Source organism: Alternaria novae-zelandiae (genome assembly GCF_023758075.1).
Source record: "Alternaria novae-zelandiae strain BMP 2774 chromosome Unknown scaffold_48, whole genome shotgun sequence".
NCBI lineage: Eukaryota > Fungi > Ascomycota > Dothideomycetes > Pleosporales > Pleosporaceae > Alternaria > Alternaria novae-zelandiae.
The window spans coordinates 24,769-42,340 of NW_026057008.1; the positions used below are offsets into that span (position 1 = coordinate 24,769).

At 42.4% G+C, this 17,572-nt stretch overlaps 2 protein-coding genes across 2 annotated transcripts; one reads left to right on the top strand and one right to left on the bottom strand.

Annotated features, from left to right (window-relative positions):
* Window positions 1-6,465: 6,465 nt before the first annotated feature.
* J4E88_010976 (uncharacterized protein) lies at window positions 6,466-7,671 on the top strand (the record flags this gene model as incomplete). Its single annotated transcript, XM_049404566.1, has 1 exon — window positions 6,466-7,671. The coding sequence occupies one exon, from the start codon at window positions 6,466-6,468 to the stop codon at window positions 7,669-7,671; it is 1,206 nt and encodes a 401-aa protein (XP_049249663.1).
* A 400-nt stretch (window positions 7,672-8,071) lies between these two features.
* Window positions 8,072-15,838, bottom strand: J4E88_010977 (uncharacterized protein; the record flags this gene model as incomplete). The annotated part of the gene is made up of 6 exons (XM_049404567.1): window positions 8,072-10,561; window positions 11,034-12,015; window positions 12,067-12,560; window positions 12,619-12,781; window positions 13,369-14,393; window positions 14,441-15,838. 6 exons carry the CDS (start codon window positions 15,836-15,838, stop codon window positions 8,072-8,074), a joined length of 6,552 nt encoding a protein of 2,183 aa, XP_049249664.1.
* Window positions 15,839-17,572: the final 1,734 nt, after the last annotated feature.

Here is a 17,572-nt window from a genome sequence, read left to right on the forward strand (position 1 = left end):
ATAGCGGCGCTTAACTATAGCTATAAAGCTTATAATAACTCTTATTATAGAGTCTAGCGTCTTATTCTTTAGGTTATAATTATATAGCTTACCTAAATAATTCTTCTTAATAATTAGAGCCTATTTATTAAGCGTATAGCTTATAGAGAAGTTAAATAGGTTCTATAATACTCTAAAGAAGAGACGTAGTAATAGTTTATAAGGCTAATAAGAGATTCTTTAAGATATATAGGTAGTAGTGTAATTATTATATTTGCTGCGCTATATACCTATAATCTCTACGTTCTAGGTAGCTTTAATAAGAGCCTTAAGAGCTTGCTTGCCTAGGTAGCTAGATCTTTAGTGCTAAAGATTAGCGTTGCTAGTGCGCACTTATAGAACTTATAAGTAGGTAATAGTATTTATAATAATAGAATTAGAAGAATAGATAGAAGAGTTATATTTAATAAATAAGAGGTTAAATCTACACTTAAGAGTTATAAGAATAACAAACGCCTCTAGCGTGCCTATTCTAATTATGCAATTATAGCCTGTATACTATATACTACTATTTCTAAGAAGCTTCTCTAAGATAATATTAGTGTAGAAACTAGAGATAATCTTAACGCCTATAAGCGTAAGATTAGCTTTTCTAGGTTCTTTAGAGGTACTAAGAATAAGACAAAGTATATAATTACTAATACTAATTACTAGAAGAATCTAGCTACCTACCTTAACTATTTCTCTATTAGTTTTAATAAAGAAATTAGGCTTAATTAAAGCTTTATTATTAACTAAGTAGACTATAGCTCTACTATTAAGAATTATACTAGCTAAGAGCGCGTAAAGCTTAAAGCCTATACTAAAGATAGAAGGCCTAAACTTAGTAATTAATTTCTTAGAGCAAATAATTGTTAAGACTATATTATCTAGATACTTAGAAGCTAGAGCGCTTATCTTCTAGCTAGATTGCTTAACCTTCTTACGTAGGCTGCTCTACTTCTCTTTATAATAGCGCTTCTAGATCTTTTACTTATCTTAAGCTAAGAGTTCTATTAGTAGAATACCTAGTAGCCTAGATCTAGTAATTATAGTCTGTAATTAGTAATATAAGATAGGCTTCTACTTATGCTTTACGTTAGGTTTGCAGAGGCAAGGCTTAGGTAGTAAGCTTAACTACTTCTTATCTAACTTAGTAGAAGTAGAGAGTTAATCTATAATAGCGTTAAAGATTATATTAGCTTTTCTCTTTCTAGTAGTAATTAACATCTTCTAGAGAACAACGCTAAATACCTTACTAAGATTATTAAGGCTTAACGTGTTCTTTCTAAGAGCTATAGTAAATAATTAATTATATTGCTACTAGTAGGTCTACTTAGAATTAAACTTCTTAATTATAGCAAGAAAGTTAGTAATTGCAAGAGGTCTTTTAACCTCTAAGAGCTTAAAGATCTTTACTTTCTAGTAGAGTATTAACTAGTTAGTAAACTACTTCTTAGTAGTGCCTCTCTAGGTCTTCTTAAGATAAGCGTAATACTTTGCGCAAACTATATATTATGTAGTCTAATTTATAGAAGTAAGTATAGTCTTAAGAGTCTTTATAAGAGACTAGACTATTCTTCTATTATTACTTATAGTTATAAGTAATAGGTAATTAGGCGCAATAGTGCGTATAATCTAGGTCTTAACATTGTTAATCTTCTCGCTCTTTCTTAACTACTACTTAGACTTATAGTTCTAGCGGGCTATAAGCGTAGTACTATTCTTAGTCTTATAATTATAATCTTATAAGAGAGTATTATACTTATAGGTAGCTTTATTATACTTATTCTTTTAATTCTTAGTTAGCTTTGTAGAGAAAGAAGCTAGAGCTGTAGGCTCTAGAACTAGAAGGTTAGAGAACTTAGGCTCTTAAGTATCTATATATTTAATATCTAGAAGGTTAGAATTAATCTCTTTCTAGATACTCTTCTTATTATAGTGTTGCTTAAGAAGCGCGAACTAGATATTCTAGTTAGATTACTTCTTAAGAAGTACACCTGTAGCTACAATAGCTATATTATAATTACTTATATCTATAGAGTTAGAGTATAGAATTAATATAGAGATATAGAGAGGTAGGTAGTAAGTAAGTAATTACGTAGAAGAAGTTCTAATTATAGAACGTTTAGAGAGAGTAGAGTAGAAATAAGATTAACTAATCTATCTTCTAGTAAGCTTTAATATGTAGTAGAAATTAGTTCTATAATTAAGTAGCTAGGCTTATAACTATTAGAGCTAGAGACAATTAACAATCTAAGATAGATAAGTATATTATAATTAATCTACTACAAAAGAAAGTTAGAATAAAATCTCTAGCTATATACCTAAGAGCTAAGCAATTACGTGTCTGCAATTAAGTAATTACAACTACTCTCTAACTTTAATAAAAAGTTACGTAGATAGTAGAAAGAAAGCTTTTACTTTAATAGATAATATAGCTTTTATAGTAGACCTTCTTTTATAAACTATAATAGTAGTAGTATTAACTTAGCCTAACTTTTAAATTAAGTTTTAGAATTTTTTATAATACTTTTAAGTTTAGCTATTATTACTAGTAGCTATTAATTAATATAACTTTAGTGTATATATATACTTTAGTTTTATATATATAAAGTATATTATACTACTATAAGTATTAGTTCTAACTAATAACTATTAAAAGTTATAAAAGTAGCTTTATTTAGTTTTAAGTTACTAAGACGCGCTATTATAAGTTTTAGACTTACACTAGTAAAATAGTATATATACTTTATTTTATATATATTTTATAATACTTTAATAATTAGCTATATTAGTAATATATTTACTAAGTAGCTATTTAGCGTAATTTAAAACTATAAGCTAGAATAAGTAGTTATTAAAAACGCGCTAAGAGAATTATATATTTATTATCTTTTTTAATTATTAGCTCTTACTACTTTAAATAGTAATCTATACTATATATTCTATTTAAAGAAGCTAGTAAAGAGTTATAGAATATACTTAATTTTAGATTAATACTTAGTAGATATAAAAAAGAAAAGATAGCTTATATATATAAAGATAATATAGATTTAGTAGTAGAATAATAGCGCTACTAAGAATAATATACTTTTATACTACTACTTAATCTTTATAAGTTTATAAAATATATTATTCTTAGCGTAGAGTAAAGAGAGCTATAAGTATAGAGTATTATTTCTAATACCTAGGTATCTATAGAAGAGTAGAATTTACGCTAATATTAGTATTACTAGTTTATATTATAATATAAATAAAGCGTAGTTTAATAAGTAGACTAAAAAAGAAAAATATATTAAACTTAAAGTAAAACCTATATATCTTATACTATATAATATAAAAAGCTATAGCTCTAGAAGCTATAATAGAGTTATAGAGTATTTTAGTATTATACATAATATTATTTTATACGTAATATTATCTTATATATAGTATTAGCTTATATATAGTATTAGCTTATATATAATATTAGCTTATATATAATAGAGTTAACTCTAATAGAAGGTAGTTAGTTTAATATATTAAAGTCTAATATTATTAAACTTCTAACTACTAGTAATTTAGCTATATATTAGTATTAGAGTTTAAAATAATCTTTAGTTTTATAATTAACTTACTATATACTTAATAAATAGTAAGATAAAAAGAAAAAAAAAGAAAAGATAAAGATACTAAGGTATAAGTAATAGCTTATAAGATACGCTAGTATTATCTAGAAAATAAAATAAGATAAGATAGAGTAAAAGAGAAAGTAAAAAAAAGTATTTAAAAAAAAGTAGAAGATAAGAAAGTATAGAAAGTAAAAGAGTATAGAAAGTAAAAGAGTATAAAAGATAAAAAAGTATAAAAAATAAAAAAGTATAAAAGATAAAAAAGTATAAAAAGTAAGAAAGTGTAAAAGATAAAAAAGTATAAAAGATAAAAAAGTATAAAAGGTAAAAGAGTATATAAGATAAAAAGTATATAAAATAGAAAAAGATATAAAGTATATAGATAAAGAATATTAAATATAATCTACTTTAGAATTAGTATATATAAAGCGCGTAGGTGCGTAGTAGCTAGACTACTATAAAATATATAATACTATAAAAGTATATAAAGTCTAATTTCTAAAAATATAAAAGTAATATAATTTTAATTATAATTCTTTTAGTACTATATACTTTACTATATAATAATAATAGTAGCTTTATCTATAAGCTAAATATTTAGTTTATTAAAGTATTAGAAATAATCTACTTTAGAATTAGCGCGTATAAAGCGCGTAGACACGTAGTAGCTATACTACTATATTATATATAATAAAGTAATAGTATATAGATAGTAAATTCTAAAAAAGTAGAAGTAATATAATTTTAATTATAATTCTTTTAGTACTAGATATATAGATAAGTAATTATAGTAGTAGTAGAAATCTATTTAAAAGAGTAACTAAAAAAGTCTTTTTTATTTATAGTAGACCTAACTCTCTAGACCTCTTACTCTAACTCTAGTCTACTATTTCTAGTTTAGTTTTATACTTACTACTTATAGTAGTAATAAAACTTTTAGAGTATATAATAAGTTTCTTAAACTATAAAGTTAGATAGTCTAAAAGTATACTTTTTTCTTTTAGATACTAGTAGAGTTAGAATACTTTTTCTTATAGTACTTTTTATAGTAGTACTTATAGTATTTAATCTAACTAATATTCTTTATACTTATTTAAACTACTAAAGTAGTTATAAATTTTTTCTTAAGTAGTATATATAGTTTTATCTTTTAGCTATATAAACTATACTAGTTAGTATTATACTATATCTACTTAAAGAGTAACTAGTCTCTTCTAGTATTATCTATATCTATCTAGATCTATCTAATCTAAAGTATAGATCTTAAAGCTTTATACTACTAGTTAGCTTTAGCTTTTAGTACTATAAAGCTATACTACTTCTACTTAATATTATCTAGTTATTTATATATCTTTAGATTAAAAGTAGAATAAAAGTTATAAATATAATTTTTATTAGTATTATTAAAAGTAGCTTAGATATTAAGCTTCTTTTATTATATTTTAAAATAGTTAAGAAGCTTAGTAAAGATATAGTAATACTATTTTATATTTTTAATTTTCTTTCTAGCTATTTACTTATATTTAAAAAAGAAGCTAAAAAATTCTAGTATAGCTAAGTTTAAAGTAGTCTAGATTAGAACTAGTACTTCTAGATTAGCTATAATAGCTTTAGCTATTCTTTTCTAATAGTTAAGTTAGTAATTTCTAAGCTATCTAATTATAAAGTTAACTTATATAGTTATATTAGTTAAAGTAGAGTTACTCTTAAAAAAGTATTTATAAGCTTTAGCCTAGCTATTAAGTTATACTCTATTCTTATCTTTAAAATATATTAGAAAGTTAGATTTTAAAAGTAGAATTTTAAAAAGTTTAGTCTAGTATAGAGTACTCTTAGTAGATATAGCTAGAGCTAGTATTAGTATAAATAGTAGTAAAGTTTAGAAGTTACTACTAGTAAGTATAGCTTTAAGAGCTTTATATTAGATATATAAAGTAGTAATTTTTATATACTATTTAGCTTCTAATAGAAGCTATTCTTTCTATTTAAGTTTTTACTAGAAAGTTAATAGTATTAGTTTATTAATAAATATATTTTTCTTAACTAGTAGTATTTCTATAGTAGATATTAAAGCTTATAGTTTTTCTTTAGTAGAAGTTAAGGCTAATAAAGTATTAGCTAGCTTAGACTAGGCCTAGAAAGCTATATTTTCTACTATACTATATAATTATAGTAAAACTATATTTATAGTATTACTAATAGTTATAGATAGAGGTTTATATTATAAAAGTAAAATAAATTAATATAGAATTATATAAATATAAACTTTTACTAGATAATCTAGATAAAGCTATTACTTATAAAAGGTTTCTTTAGATTTTTATACTAGTAGAGTCTATACTTATATAGGCTAGCGTAGTCTAAAGAGATCTAGAGAGATCTAGAGTAGTTTATAGCTAAGTAGTTATAATACTAGAATAGATTAAAATAATCTTTTAGAAGCTTTACTATTTAAGAAAGCTTTTTATATAAGCTTATAATATAAGAATTTTTCTTCTATTTATTTCTATACTTCTAGACGCGACAACTACTATACCGCGCTGCGACCGACAGGGTGTCGCAAGGCCCGCTATAGCACTTCACCTCGGCTTTACGACTCTCGACCCCACACCTGCGGCAACATCGCAAGTCGGCTACTTCGCGCGTCAACAACCAACGTCATGCGACAGCCGTAAACGCAACAACAGCACCGATGTAACCACCACTCACGCCGACGATGCTATCCCTAGCAGCATCGCGCACCTTGCGCATCTCGCGCGCAACACGCACCGCTTCACGCCTCCGCATCCACCCCCAACGATGCCGCTTCAGCAGCACCCCCCGCTGCCACATCATGGAAACAACCGGCTTCACTTCCACACAACTCGAAATCCGCGACGCCATCTTCGCACTCTGCTCCCGCTTCCCCAACAGCTACTGGCGCAACCGCGACGACAGCAGCAGCGACCCGTCCGACTTCCACGCCGCGCTGGCGAAAGACGGGTGGCTCGGCATCGCATTACCAGAAGCATACGGCGGGTCTGGACTGGGCATCTCCGAGGCGACGATGATGATGCAGACAATCGCTGAATCTGGCGCTGGCATCGCAGGCGCGCAGGCGATTCACGCGAATGTGTATGCGACGCAGCCGTTGGCTAAGTTTGGGAGTGATGCGCAGTTACAGGAGACTATACCGAGGATAATATCGGGGGAGTGGCGGACGTGCTTTGGGGTTACGGAACCGGATTCGGGGTTGGATACGCTGCGACTGAGTACGTTTGCGCGGAAGGATGAGGATGGAGGGGGGTATAGCATCACGGGGCAGAAGATATGGATAACATGTGCGCAAGTCGCTTCACGCATGATCCTACTCGCGCGAACTACGCCACGGGAAGAAGCGGAGAAACCAAGTAAAGCGCTGAGTCTATTTTGCATCCCGCTTGATCGCTCAGCGCCAGGACTGGACATGCGCCGCATCAAGAAAATGGGCGGGCGCGCCGTCGACGCAAATGAAGTCTTCTTCGACGCCTACAAGATCCCCGCGTCGTGCCTCGTCGGCGGCGAAGGCGAAGGCTTTAAAATAATCCTCGGGGGCATGAACGCAGAGCGGTGTCTCCTCGCAGGCGAAGCCCTCGGATTAGGCTACGCGGCCCTCACAAAAGCCGCCGCCTACGCGCGCTCACGCACCGTGTTCCAACGCCCCATCGGCATGAACCAAGGCATATCACACCCCCTCGCGGACGCGTACATGCAGCTTGAAGCAGCGAAACATGTCACGTACCATGCGGCGCGGCTGTACGATGCGAGTAAAACGGATGCGGGGATTAGGCAGGATGCGATTGGGGTTGCGGCGAATAGCGCAAAGTATCTTGCGGGGGAGGCGGCGTTTACGGCGTGTGAGAGGGCGGTGCTGGCGCATGGGGGGATGGGGTATGCGGCAGAGTATGATGTGGAGCGGTTTTTGAGGGAGTGCTTTGTACCGAGGATTGCGCCGGTGAGTAGGGAGATGGTGTTGAATTATATTGGGGAGAAGGTGCTGGGGTTGCCGAGGAGTTATTGAGAGCAAAGAAAGTCTGGAGAAAAACAGGAAGTGGAACCCCGGGCAGCAGAGAGAGAGAGAGGGTAGAGACACCCACCGAGATGGTCTTGGGCTTGCCGAGTAGCTGTTCAGCGTGAGGGGAGGGAAGCGCTCAGCATATCAAGAGCAACAAGAAGATTGTTCTTGATACATGTACAAAAGCAACGCTATATAAGAAGAGCCTCTACATATCTGTTCATATATCCATATCCAACATGAATGACAGTTAAGATCGTGTCTAGTCATATACAACAAGAATCAAACGCTATTAACATGCGCGTGTCCAACGCGACTCCATGACGCCGGTGAAGATCGAATACCAACGCCTTGCTATCCCAACCCGAACTTCGCAACAGCGCAGCACAATTGTCACACCGCTTTCTCACTCCACCTTCCCCCCCTCCTCAACCCTCTCCTTCTCCTGCACCAAATCAACCTGCTTAACCGGATGCAACAACACAGCAGGCAAACACATCCTCCCTTCACCCGCAACCTCGTATTCCTCACCACCATCATTATCAACCTTATACCCCATCCACCTCTTCCACAGATTAGGAGCAAAGCCAGCGTGATAGTACCAAGTCGTACCCAAAAAGTTATGTTGACGCTCATCGCTAAAAACAGACATGCGTGCACCGCCGCTCGCGCCATTGCGGCCGTTGTTGAAGATAGCGGCGAGGTACTGTGTCGGCCATTTGCGGTCTATGAACACGGGATGAGGGGCGTAAACGGCTTTGAGGCCGTGGTGCAGAGCGCAGGACGCGGGCCACATTTCGGAGAACATGGTATGCCGGTGGCGCGACTGTTCGCGGTGCATGGTTTCGAGGAGGCGGCGGGAGAGGCGGCCAGAGGTGTTGATCGCAGTCCGTCGTGGTGGCAAGCCGTTTTTCTTATCGAAGCCTGTGACGTCGTCGGCGAGGATCCAGTTGGTGTGGTCGGGGTCGAAGAGGGGGTTGAAGACGATGAGGTCGGCGGGTTCGCCAACGCCCCACTCGTACTTGTCTTCTGTGATGGTGGTGTTTGGTTTTACGGAGTCGTCGATTTCGATGTCGGGGTAGTCTTGCGGGAGTTCTGGGCCCCAGACTGGCTTCTCGGGCTTTTGCATTTCGGCGAGGGGGACGTGGGGGTTGGGGGGCAGATGCGAGGACCATTTGTTCGCTTGGTTGTTTGTGCCGTGCTGGGTTTGCCAGTGCACCATCTGCTTGAACTCTTCCCAGGTGCCGTGGACGGATGGGACGTAGAACCGGGCGTCGCGCTCCCAAAGTCCTTTGCGCGGCTGGGCAGTCGTCCACTTGGAGACCTGTTCGAAGAGGTGGTAGTGGTGGCCAGTATACCGAACGTCCATCTCCCAGTGCCAGAAGAAGTCGAACTCGGGGTGCTGGTGGGCAAAGTAGGTGACGGGCATGAAGGTGGAGCGATAGACGCCGTGTACAGGCAGCCCGCGGTAGTTGGACTCCTCTAGACCGCCGTAGATCAAGCCCATCTGACGTTCCGACCAGAGCGTGCCCATGCCGGCGAACTCAGCAGGTAGCGCGTTCTTGAGGACTTCCTGGTGGATCGCCTCGTCGGCCCAGATCTGCTTGTTGTCGTCGTGGACTTGGATCAAGAAGTGGACTTCGTATTCGCCGCCGGACGCGAGGCTCAACTCGGAGACGAGTGCGCGGAGGTACATGATGTCTTCGTCGTCGTAGCTGTAGTCGTCCCATGTTCGGACGAGGACTGCGGTCCTGGGGAGAAGCGTATTGTGTGCCGCCTTTGGTTGTAGCACGGTGGCGTTTGCAGGAGCGTCTTCAGCATCGCGTTTCTGCATGGTAAATGAGTCTGTCCGGGACTTGGGTTGCTTCTGGAAGCGGCCCTTGTTCTTCTCCAGGCAGCGGTCGATTGCCTCCGCCCAGCTGACGTCGCGGAAGTCTACCTCGGCGTCCACCTTCCACACGTCCTCGATGCCTTCGCGGTCGCCCTCCATGCCGGCGCCCGTCCCACCGCGCCGCTTGCTGTAGCCGAGGCCATACGGACCGAGGCGTCCGAAGCGCTCAAAACAGACATCGTCCCTCAGACCCAGTGTCTCGTAGCTCCCAATGACGTTATCCGGCATCCCCTGGGGTACGCCCTTGTATGCCCGCAGCCCTGGCACCTTGATGGTGTCGTTCGCATCGAGATAGCACGTCTCGACCGGCCCGTATGTGTCCACGTAGTTGACGCCGCTGTAGTCTGGGTACGGGTCGAACGGTATTGATTCGGCAATGTGTGCGCCCTGCGACTGTCGCTTCTCGACGTCGCTCTTAGGCTCCTCCGCGGGCAGCTCAGGGTCAATGTCCTGCTTGGTGGGGTATTCGGGCACGTTCTTCTCGCGGCTCACCAGCGACCGCACGCCGCCGTGGTACCGCTTCAGGAACGGGAAGCTCTCCCAGACGTTGGGCGGCGGCGGCGGCTTGTTCAGGCCGAGCTCTGCATTCCGTATCGAGGCCCAGCTGCTGCTGAAGAGGAAGTACATGAAGAAGAGCAGCGTACTCGCCACGGCCAGCCCGAAGTATCTCGTGCATGCTCGCGGGTTCCTATAGCTGTATGCGCTGACGGTGGCTTTCGAAGGGGCTCTCCGGTGGGATTTGGAGGACCGTCGCAGCGGTCTCGATTCGATATTGTTCGGGTTCGGGTCGTATGCGCCCGAGGATTCCCGGGATGAGGATGGGCTCGTGGTGCCCGAGGACATGTAGGCCTCGTAGTCGTCGCTTTGGTAGGCCTTCTCGTTGACTTCGCCGTCCTCGACATCGCGCTCGTGGGTCGCCGCCTGGTTGTACGACTTGGCTTTCCGCTTGCCCACGGATAGCGGACGGAAGCCCAGCATCTCGATCGGGGGGTGGTGTGACGGTGACTATCGCATGTGCGGTGAGGTGACGGCGTTGCGTGAGGGTCGGTGCGAGGGAGGCAGCTGGCCAATGAAGTCGTTACGTAAGGAATCAAGAAGGGAATTGGATATATACGTGTCGGAAAGCGTATCAGTCGTATCAATGCGTAGCGGTGCAGTTGGCGGTGCTGGTGCTGGTGGTGCTGCTAGTATACAAAGTTGTAGCCCGCCCAGGGTGCACGTTCGGAAATCGGAAAGATTGCCGCGCGCACTAAACACGGCGTTGGCGGAACAACCACCGCCACTACGCGTACTACACAGCACCACGCTGTGGACACTGTGGGACATCGCCTATTGCATATAGTCGGAAGCCAGGAAAAGCCCTTGCGTGCGCAATGCATTCAAGATGATCAAGATGCGCATGATGCGACGTCTTATACAACAACCTCGAGCCACCTCTCCGCGCTGATACATTACACTACGACCCCCGCATACTCACCTTACAAGGAAACCCATCCACCGGATGCGCAGCCCCCTGCGGTACTTGATACGCCCTCTCACCAAATACCGTCTTAATCCCATTCGAAGGGTTTAGTCGATCCCACTCCTCATACATATCCTTTACATCAAACTCACGAACCGTCATAGCCAGCGTGATCTTGATATCCAGCATCGCCAGCGTCTGCCCCACGCAATTCCTCGGGCCAAATTCAAACGGGCGCCACCCTCCTTTAGGTGGGTATAAAGCATGGCCGGGCTCGACGAGCCAGCGCTCGGGTAAAAAGGCGTGAGGCTCGGGCCAGTAGTGCGGGTTCCGTTGGATCGCGCCGTGGACGACCCAGATGTTGATATCTTCGGTGGGGTATTTGTTTCCGTTTTTGTCGCGGAGGAAGACGCCGGGGAGACCGCCTCGCATGCCTGAGGCGGGTGGGAAGAGGCGGAGAGTCTCCTTGACTACCGCGTTCATGTAAGGCAGCTTATTGATCTGCTCTGGATGCTTCTTCAGCACGCCGGCGGCTGTGTCGTTGCCTGCGCCAAACACCTCGTCGAGCTCTGCACGGGCTTTGGCCAGGGCTTCTGGGTGTTTGGATAGCATGTAGAGACTGTATACAATAGTAGCGGCCGTCGAATCATGTCCCGCGAACAAGAACAGTCGAATCTGAACGGTCGCCCACCGCTTGAACTCAGGGTCGAGCTTGGCCGCTCCTTTTCGCTCGCCCATGTACGCGGCTATGGTGATATCCATGACAGACTTGGCGCGGGTGGACGGCTTGTTGCTACGCCAATCTTCGTATCGCTTGTCGAGCTCCGTGCTGATGTAGCGATCCATCGTTTTGCCGTTTCGCCATTCGATCCAGGGGCGGTACGGGTTCCAGCGCTTGAACGGATTCATCTCCTGGTCCCGGCAATTCCATTCTATGGAGCTACGCATCGCTGCTGCAAGGGCGTTATGGCTGGTCATGGAGTGGAGACGTGCGTTGCTGGTTGTGTTAGTACTTGAGACACACGTGATGAGCTGGTGGTATGCTTACATGGTGATGACGCCGATGAGATCCATCATATAATCACAAGTCAATCGATCCAAAGAAAACGTATCCCCCTTCTTCGCATGCTCTCTTAGCAACCCCACATAGACCTCAGCTTCCTCAATAATATGCGACGTACTCTCCATCATAACCCTATCACTAAACCCCGGGTTAAACAGCGCCCTCGACCTCTTCCACTCCGCGCCGTTCATATCGAAAAGATTCGCGCCTCCCGCAAACGGCGCAAAGAACGGAATCAGAATGGGCGGCTTGGGCAGATCGTGTTCTTGACACGCTTGCATTGCCATCTCGGGTGACGTGACGATCATGAGCGGACTGGTGAATGGCCAGAGATCGACGTAGAAGCAGTTGTCGGAGTCGGGGAAGGAGTTTGAGAGCAATGTAAAGGCGTCGGATTGCTGCGAGTTTTCTGGGAATTGCTTGAGAAGGCCTGGTATTACTCTCATATTTCCGGTTGCGAAGTCCCATGCTGGAATTGGCTTTGAGGAGGGGGATGTTAGTTCTGGGCGAGCGGCACGTTTGGGGAGGGCTGCTTACCATGCCCTGCTTTTTGAGCCTGTAGAAGATCATGCGCATCTTCACCAACTTGAACATGAAGACAGCAATGGCGGCAGTCGCTGCAGATAGCGCGATCTGCCATGCTGCGCGCTTCAAGTCTATTGACTCCATCGCACGCTGGATGTTGTGTCCCTCCGGCACACTTCGGGGCGTTAAGTCGTGAGCGTGTCGCGACGTTGCTAGCAATCACAACGGGGCGCAAAACATCTCAAAGTCGCACGAGTATGAAGAGGATAGGGGTATATTGATGTCACGTTTCGCAACGGCCTGGCAGTCGCTTTTGTAGCCCGTCGCAATCGTAGCCATATCGGTGGTCGCGCGGTGCTACTTGGCTAGCGCTCACCGCGCTGAAGCGAAAACCAACGGGGCGTAGCGGCCCAGGCTGCCACCGGCTATTCCTTGCAACCAACAACAACGCTCCGCATCCTTCGTCGGGTGCCTTGCAGACGAGGCCACCAGCCCTACGAAAACTTCCTCGCTAATGCCTGTCTATGCTTGATTTCACTTCCGCCCATTTCTTCACCACCGCCGCCTTCTCAACATCACTCGCACTACGGAACGCGACCGCAGATCGGCGCAGCTGGATAAAGAAAATCTCCGCCTGCAGCGCAGTGAGATGTCGCGCCAAGAGGCCCCTCTCGACGCCTTTCAGGAAGTATCCTGGCAGGCCAAAGACCGCTGACAGACAGTGTTAGATAAACGGATAAGCGGAATATTCGGAACCCGAACTTACCGGCTCCCAAATGGAGATATAGCCCAGCTAGACCTCGCCCAATTCCTTTGCCAAAGCCCATGGCGCCTTCTTGTTTCGCGCCGAGATAGGGGTGGCGGACGATGCCTACAAGTGCGTCGCTGAGGCCGAGCACGAATTCTTTGCCGGCGAGCTTGCAGCCGCTGCCGAAACCAGTGATTTCGTCTCGTTGTCGCGCGGGGTCGTTGTGGATTGCGTATGAGGGTAGGTTCCGGAAGCCGTTTGCGATGTTGTAGAAGAAGGCGACTGGGGTTTTGGCTCCTGTAGCCGCGAGATCACCGACGTAATGTGCGGTTGCGCTTGTGATTTGGTAGCCACGGCCGCCTCTTGCTCGCCTCGCAGCAATCTTCTCGCGGAGAGCTGATATGCCCGGGCGGTTCTGCGGCTTCTCGAAATTGTGCGTGTAGTCGTCATCGCATGACTTCGCTGCCATTCTGTACGCCAGGTGGTGGAAGTGTTTGGATGTGATGCCCTTCTCCAGGTCGGGCTCATCAACGGTTGGTACTCGTCTCAAGGCTTCGACGTCGGCCTCAGTTTCGCGTGGTCTCTTCTTCAGCCGCTGCGAGAACTCAGCTGTATCGGTACCCAAAGAGGACATGAGTCCTCCGAAAGCAGCGACGACACCGGTTAATGGCCCTTCAGCGCCTTCATGGGTGTAGTAATGCCGATGTTGCAACAAACGTAGATGCTTCAAATCCAACAGCCTTTCTTGGACAAGCACGGAGGCTGCGAAGCCACTGAGATGTGCGCCAGTCTCTTTGTCTCGCCATATAGCGAGGCGATCTGGGCAGATATGGCATCGCATTCCATCGATGCCCAGCTTGTGCTGGAAGTCGCGCACAGTATCGCCAGCGCCGTCTTCCTCTGCGATACTCTCGGCCATCTTCTGAACAGCGACCTTGACCGAATCTTGGAGCGCAAAGGTAATGCTCGTCGCAAGGCTCTCGGCAGTCATCTGTTTGAAGGGAACGGGCATTGGACCAGCTCCAGCTTTTGCGATCATCTATCGTATTGTTAGGTCGGCTCAGTCGTGTATCAACGCACGCTTACCTGTCCCCAGAAGGGTTGGTCACCGAAGAAGGGCACAACAACCGTAGGCCTACCCAAGGCAATACCGGCAGCCGTCGTACCCGCGCCCCCGTGATGGACTACACAAGAGACCCGTTGGAAGAGCCAGTCGTGCGGACAATTGCCGATGAGGTACACATCATCCGGCACATCACCCGCACCCACGCCGCCCCAGCCCTTCGAGACGATCGCTCTGACCTTTGCTAGCTTCACAGCGTCAAAGATGAGCTTGGTGAGAGCCACTGAATCATCTACCACTATGCTGCCAAAACCAATGTACACCGGAGGAGGACCTTTCGCAAGAAACTCAGCCAGGTCGACCGGCGGCGTGTAATTCGACCCGGCATCCAGGAACGAGAAACCGGTAATGCTGATGTGTGAGTCCCAGTCAGCTGGCCGCGGGATCAAAGCCTGTGACCATAGGTAGCTATACGGGACGCGAAGTCTCGAAAGCAAGAGATGACCCCAGAGTGGACTGATAGCGTCTAGGTGCAAGGTCTGCGTCCTGAACTTGTTGATGACATCGCCTAGGCCCTGCCAAGTGAGCAGCTCCATGATGCCGAAGCTGAAGTAGTTCGCGACCGACCTCTCAACTTCGCCATATTCCATGGCCGCTAGGGGGTGGTGGAAAGCCTTTGTTGGCGACCATGGCATGGTGAAGACCATGTGCAGCGGAATGCCAAGCTTCTCCGCGCAATGAATGTGGCCCATGGACGGAGGGTTGGCAATAATCGCATCTGCGATGAACAAATCCTCAGGCGCGTCTACGTCCAATGCTGAGACTCTCTCGCCCATGCCATCACCCGCCTCAATGCAACTTCTCCAGGTCCCCTCCATCATCTCGGCCATCTCTTTTCGTCGCTTGCCAATCTCGCCGGCTTTGATGGACTGCATGTTTGGTAGTAGCCCTGGGTTCTTCACCATGTAAGCCATGAGTGCTTCGGGGTCGCCTCCGATGGAGAAGAACTCCACCCCGTTGCTTTCCACAAAGTCCTTGAAGGCCGGATGCGTGCAGATGCGCACTCGGTGGTGATGTGGCGCAGCCTGGAGCAGCTTCGCGATCGGAATGAAAGGCTGCACATCGCCGCGAGACCCGCAGATATGTATCGCGATGTTCAGCCGCGGTGCGCTGATGCTGCTCGTCTTGTCGCTGATGAACTCATCCACCAAAGTCGTGCTGCCTCTTCGCGGTTTTGCGCATCCCGGCGGTCGGCATGCCGCGGAATCTTTTTGGAGCTTGTCGAACCAGTACTTCAGATGCGTCGTGTTCCTGTGGAATTGTATGGCGACCTGGCCGAACGTGTTGACTCTTCCGGTACTTTGCGCTTTCCCGTCATGGTACTCGCCGCGCTTCTGTCTGGAGCTGAAGTTGAGAGGCATTGCGATACCGGCTGCACGCGGAAGCTACATCGGGCTCCCGATGGATTATAGGAAGATTAGACGAATGACGGGCATCAACATGCTTCAACTGTTGGTCTTGGTACGAGTAATCAGTCTTTCCGGGTTGCCTCTAGCGCACGCTTACACCTCTTACTTGATCGGCTCGCAATCTGCAGGCCGCGGATCTTCTGCGGCGAAGCGGGCCAATCTACAGCGTACAGTAGACTAAATTAAGAGGTCGTGCAATAATTATTTTTGCCCTGCAGGAAAATTAAAATCTCTACCTACCTAAAACCTACTATCTTAACTACCTTTATATAAGAGCGTAATACTACTATATCTAGTATATAAAATATTGTTTTGTATAGTGCGCATACTAATATTCTTAGCTAGATACTTTATTATTAACCTAGAACTCTATAGAGATAAACTTACTAAACTATATAGCGTAGGCTATATAGTAGAAGAGTTAAAATTTTAGCTAAACACTAAGCGCTAAATACGCGCGTCTATTTATATAATTAAGAAGTAGCTAAAAAAGTAGAGGTTAAAGAGAAGAATAGAACTAGAGGTAAAAGAGTATCTTAAGTAGCTTATATAGTACTTCTTCTATAAGTTAAGACTTTATAATAAAGAGATACTAAAGAAGCTTAAAAATAAGAGCTATAATATCTTAAAGTAAATATTAATCTATATATAGTTTTAGCTTAAATTAAAGAGAAAAGCTATAGATATAGATCTATAAGTAGTAGTAGATAAGCTTATATAGAGAATATATAAGAAAGAATTAAAAAAGAAAATTCTTAATAGATTTAGTAAAAGCTACTTCTATACTTATTTAAGATTAAAGAGAAACTATATTATAAAAGACTACGTGTTTTATATCTATTATACGCTAAACCTAGAAAAAGTAGACTAGCGTAGAAAAGACGTATAGAGAAGAAAAGAAGAGTATATTATACTAGAACTAAACTTTATATAGTCTATAGATAGCTATAATAAACTTAAAGAGTTTAGTATTAAGATATATACTAGAATAGATATATACTCTTAATATATTATATAGATATATATAGAAGTATTATCTAGTATCTTAATTAGTGTTATATAATAGTACCTAAATACTATTAAGATAGCTAGCCTATTTTCTTAGTATATATAGTTTAATTATAGTAGTAAAATAGTATATCTTTTATACACGTAATACCTCTTTACAAAAAGTATTATTTTAGATATTAAGTTTAAGAACTACTATATATACAGAACTAGTACTATAAACTAAAGAATTAAGTTTTAGTAGGTAATACTATTTAAAGAAGTATTATTTTAGTAGAAAGTAAGTTTACTCTACTTTATATAAAGCTTTAACTAATAAGATAGAAAGTTCTTTTATAGTTAATATAAGATAGGCTATATAGTTATATAAACCTAGCTAACTACGTTACTATAATAGCTATATATCTTTCTATAGTAAGAGAGAAAGTGTATATCTTTATATAAATATAAAATACCTACACTATCTATAAGTAGAAGAGAAGGCTAAATATAGTTATTAGTAGACCTAATAAGCTATACTAGCAGCTAGAAGACTATATTAAGAAGTTTAGAACTTTATATAATAAGGCTATTTAGGCTAAGTTAGATAGAGAGATAGAGAACTAGAATATAGATACTATTCTCTCTCTAGCTATATAGATTTAGTGTATAATATAGCTTTAAAAGTTAGAGTTTAAT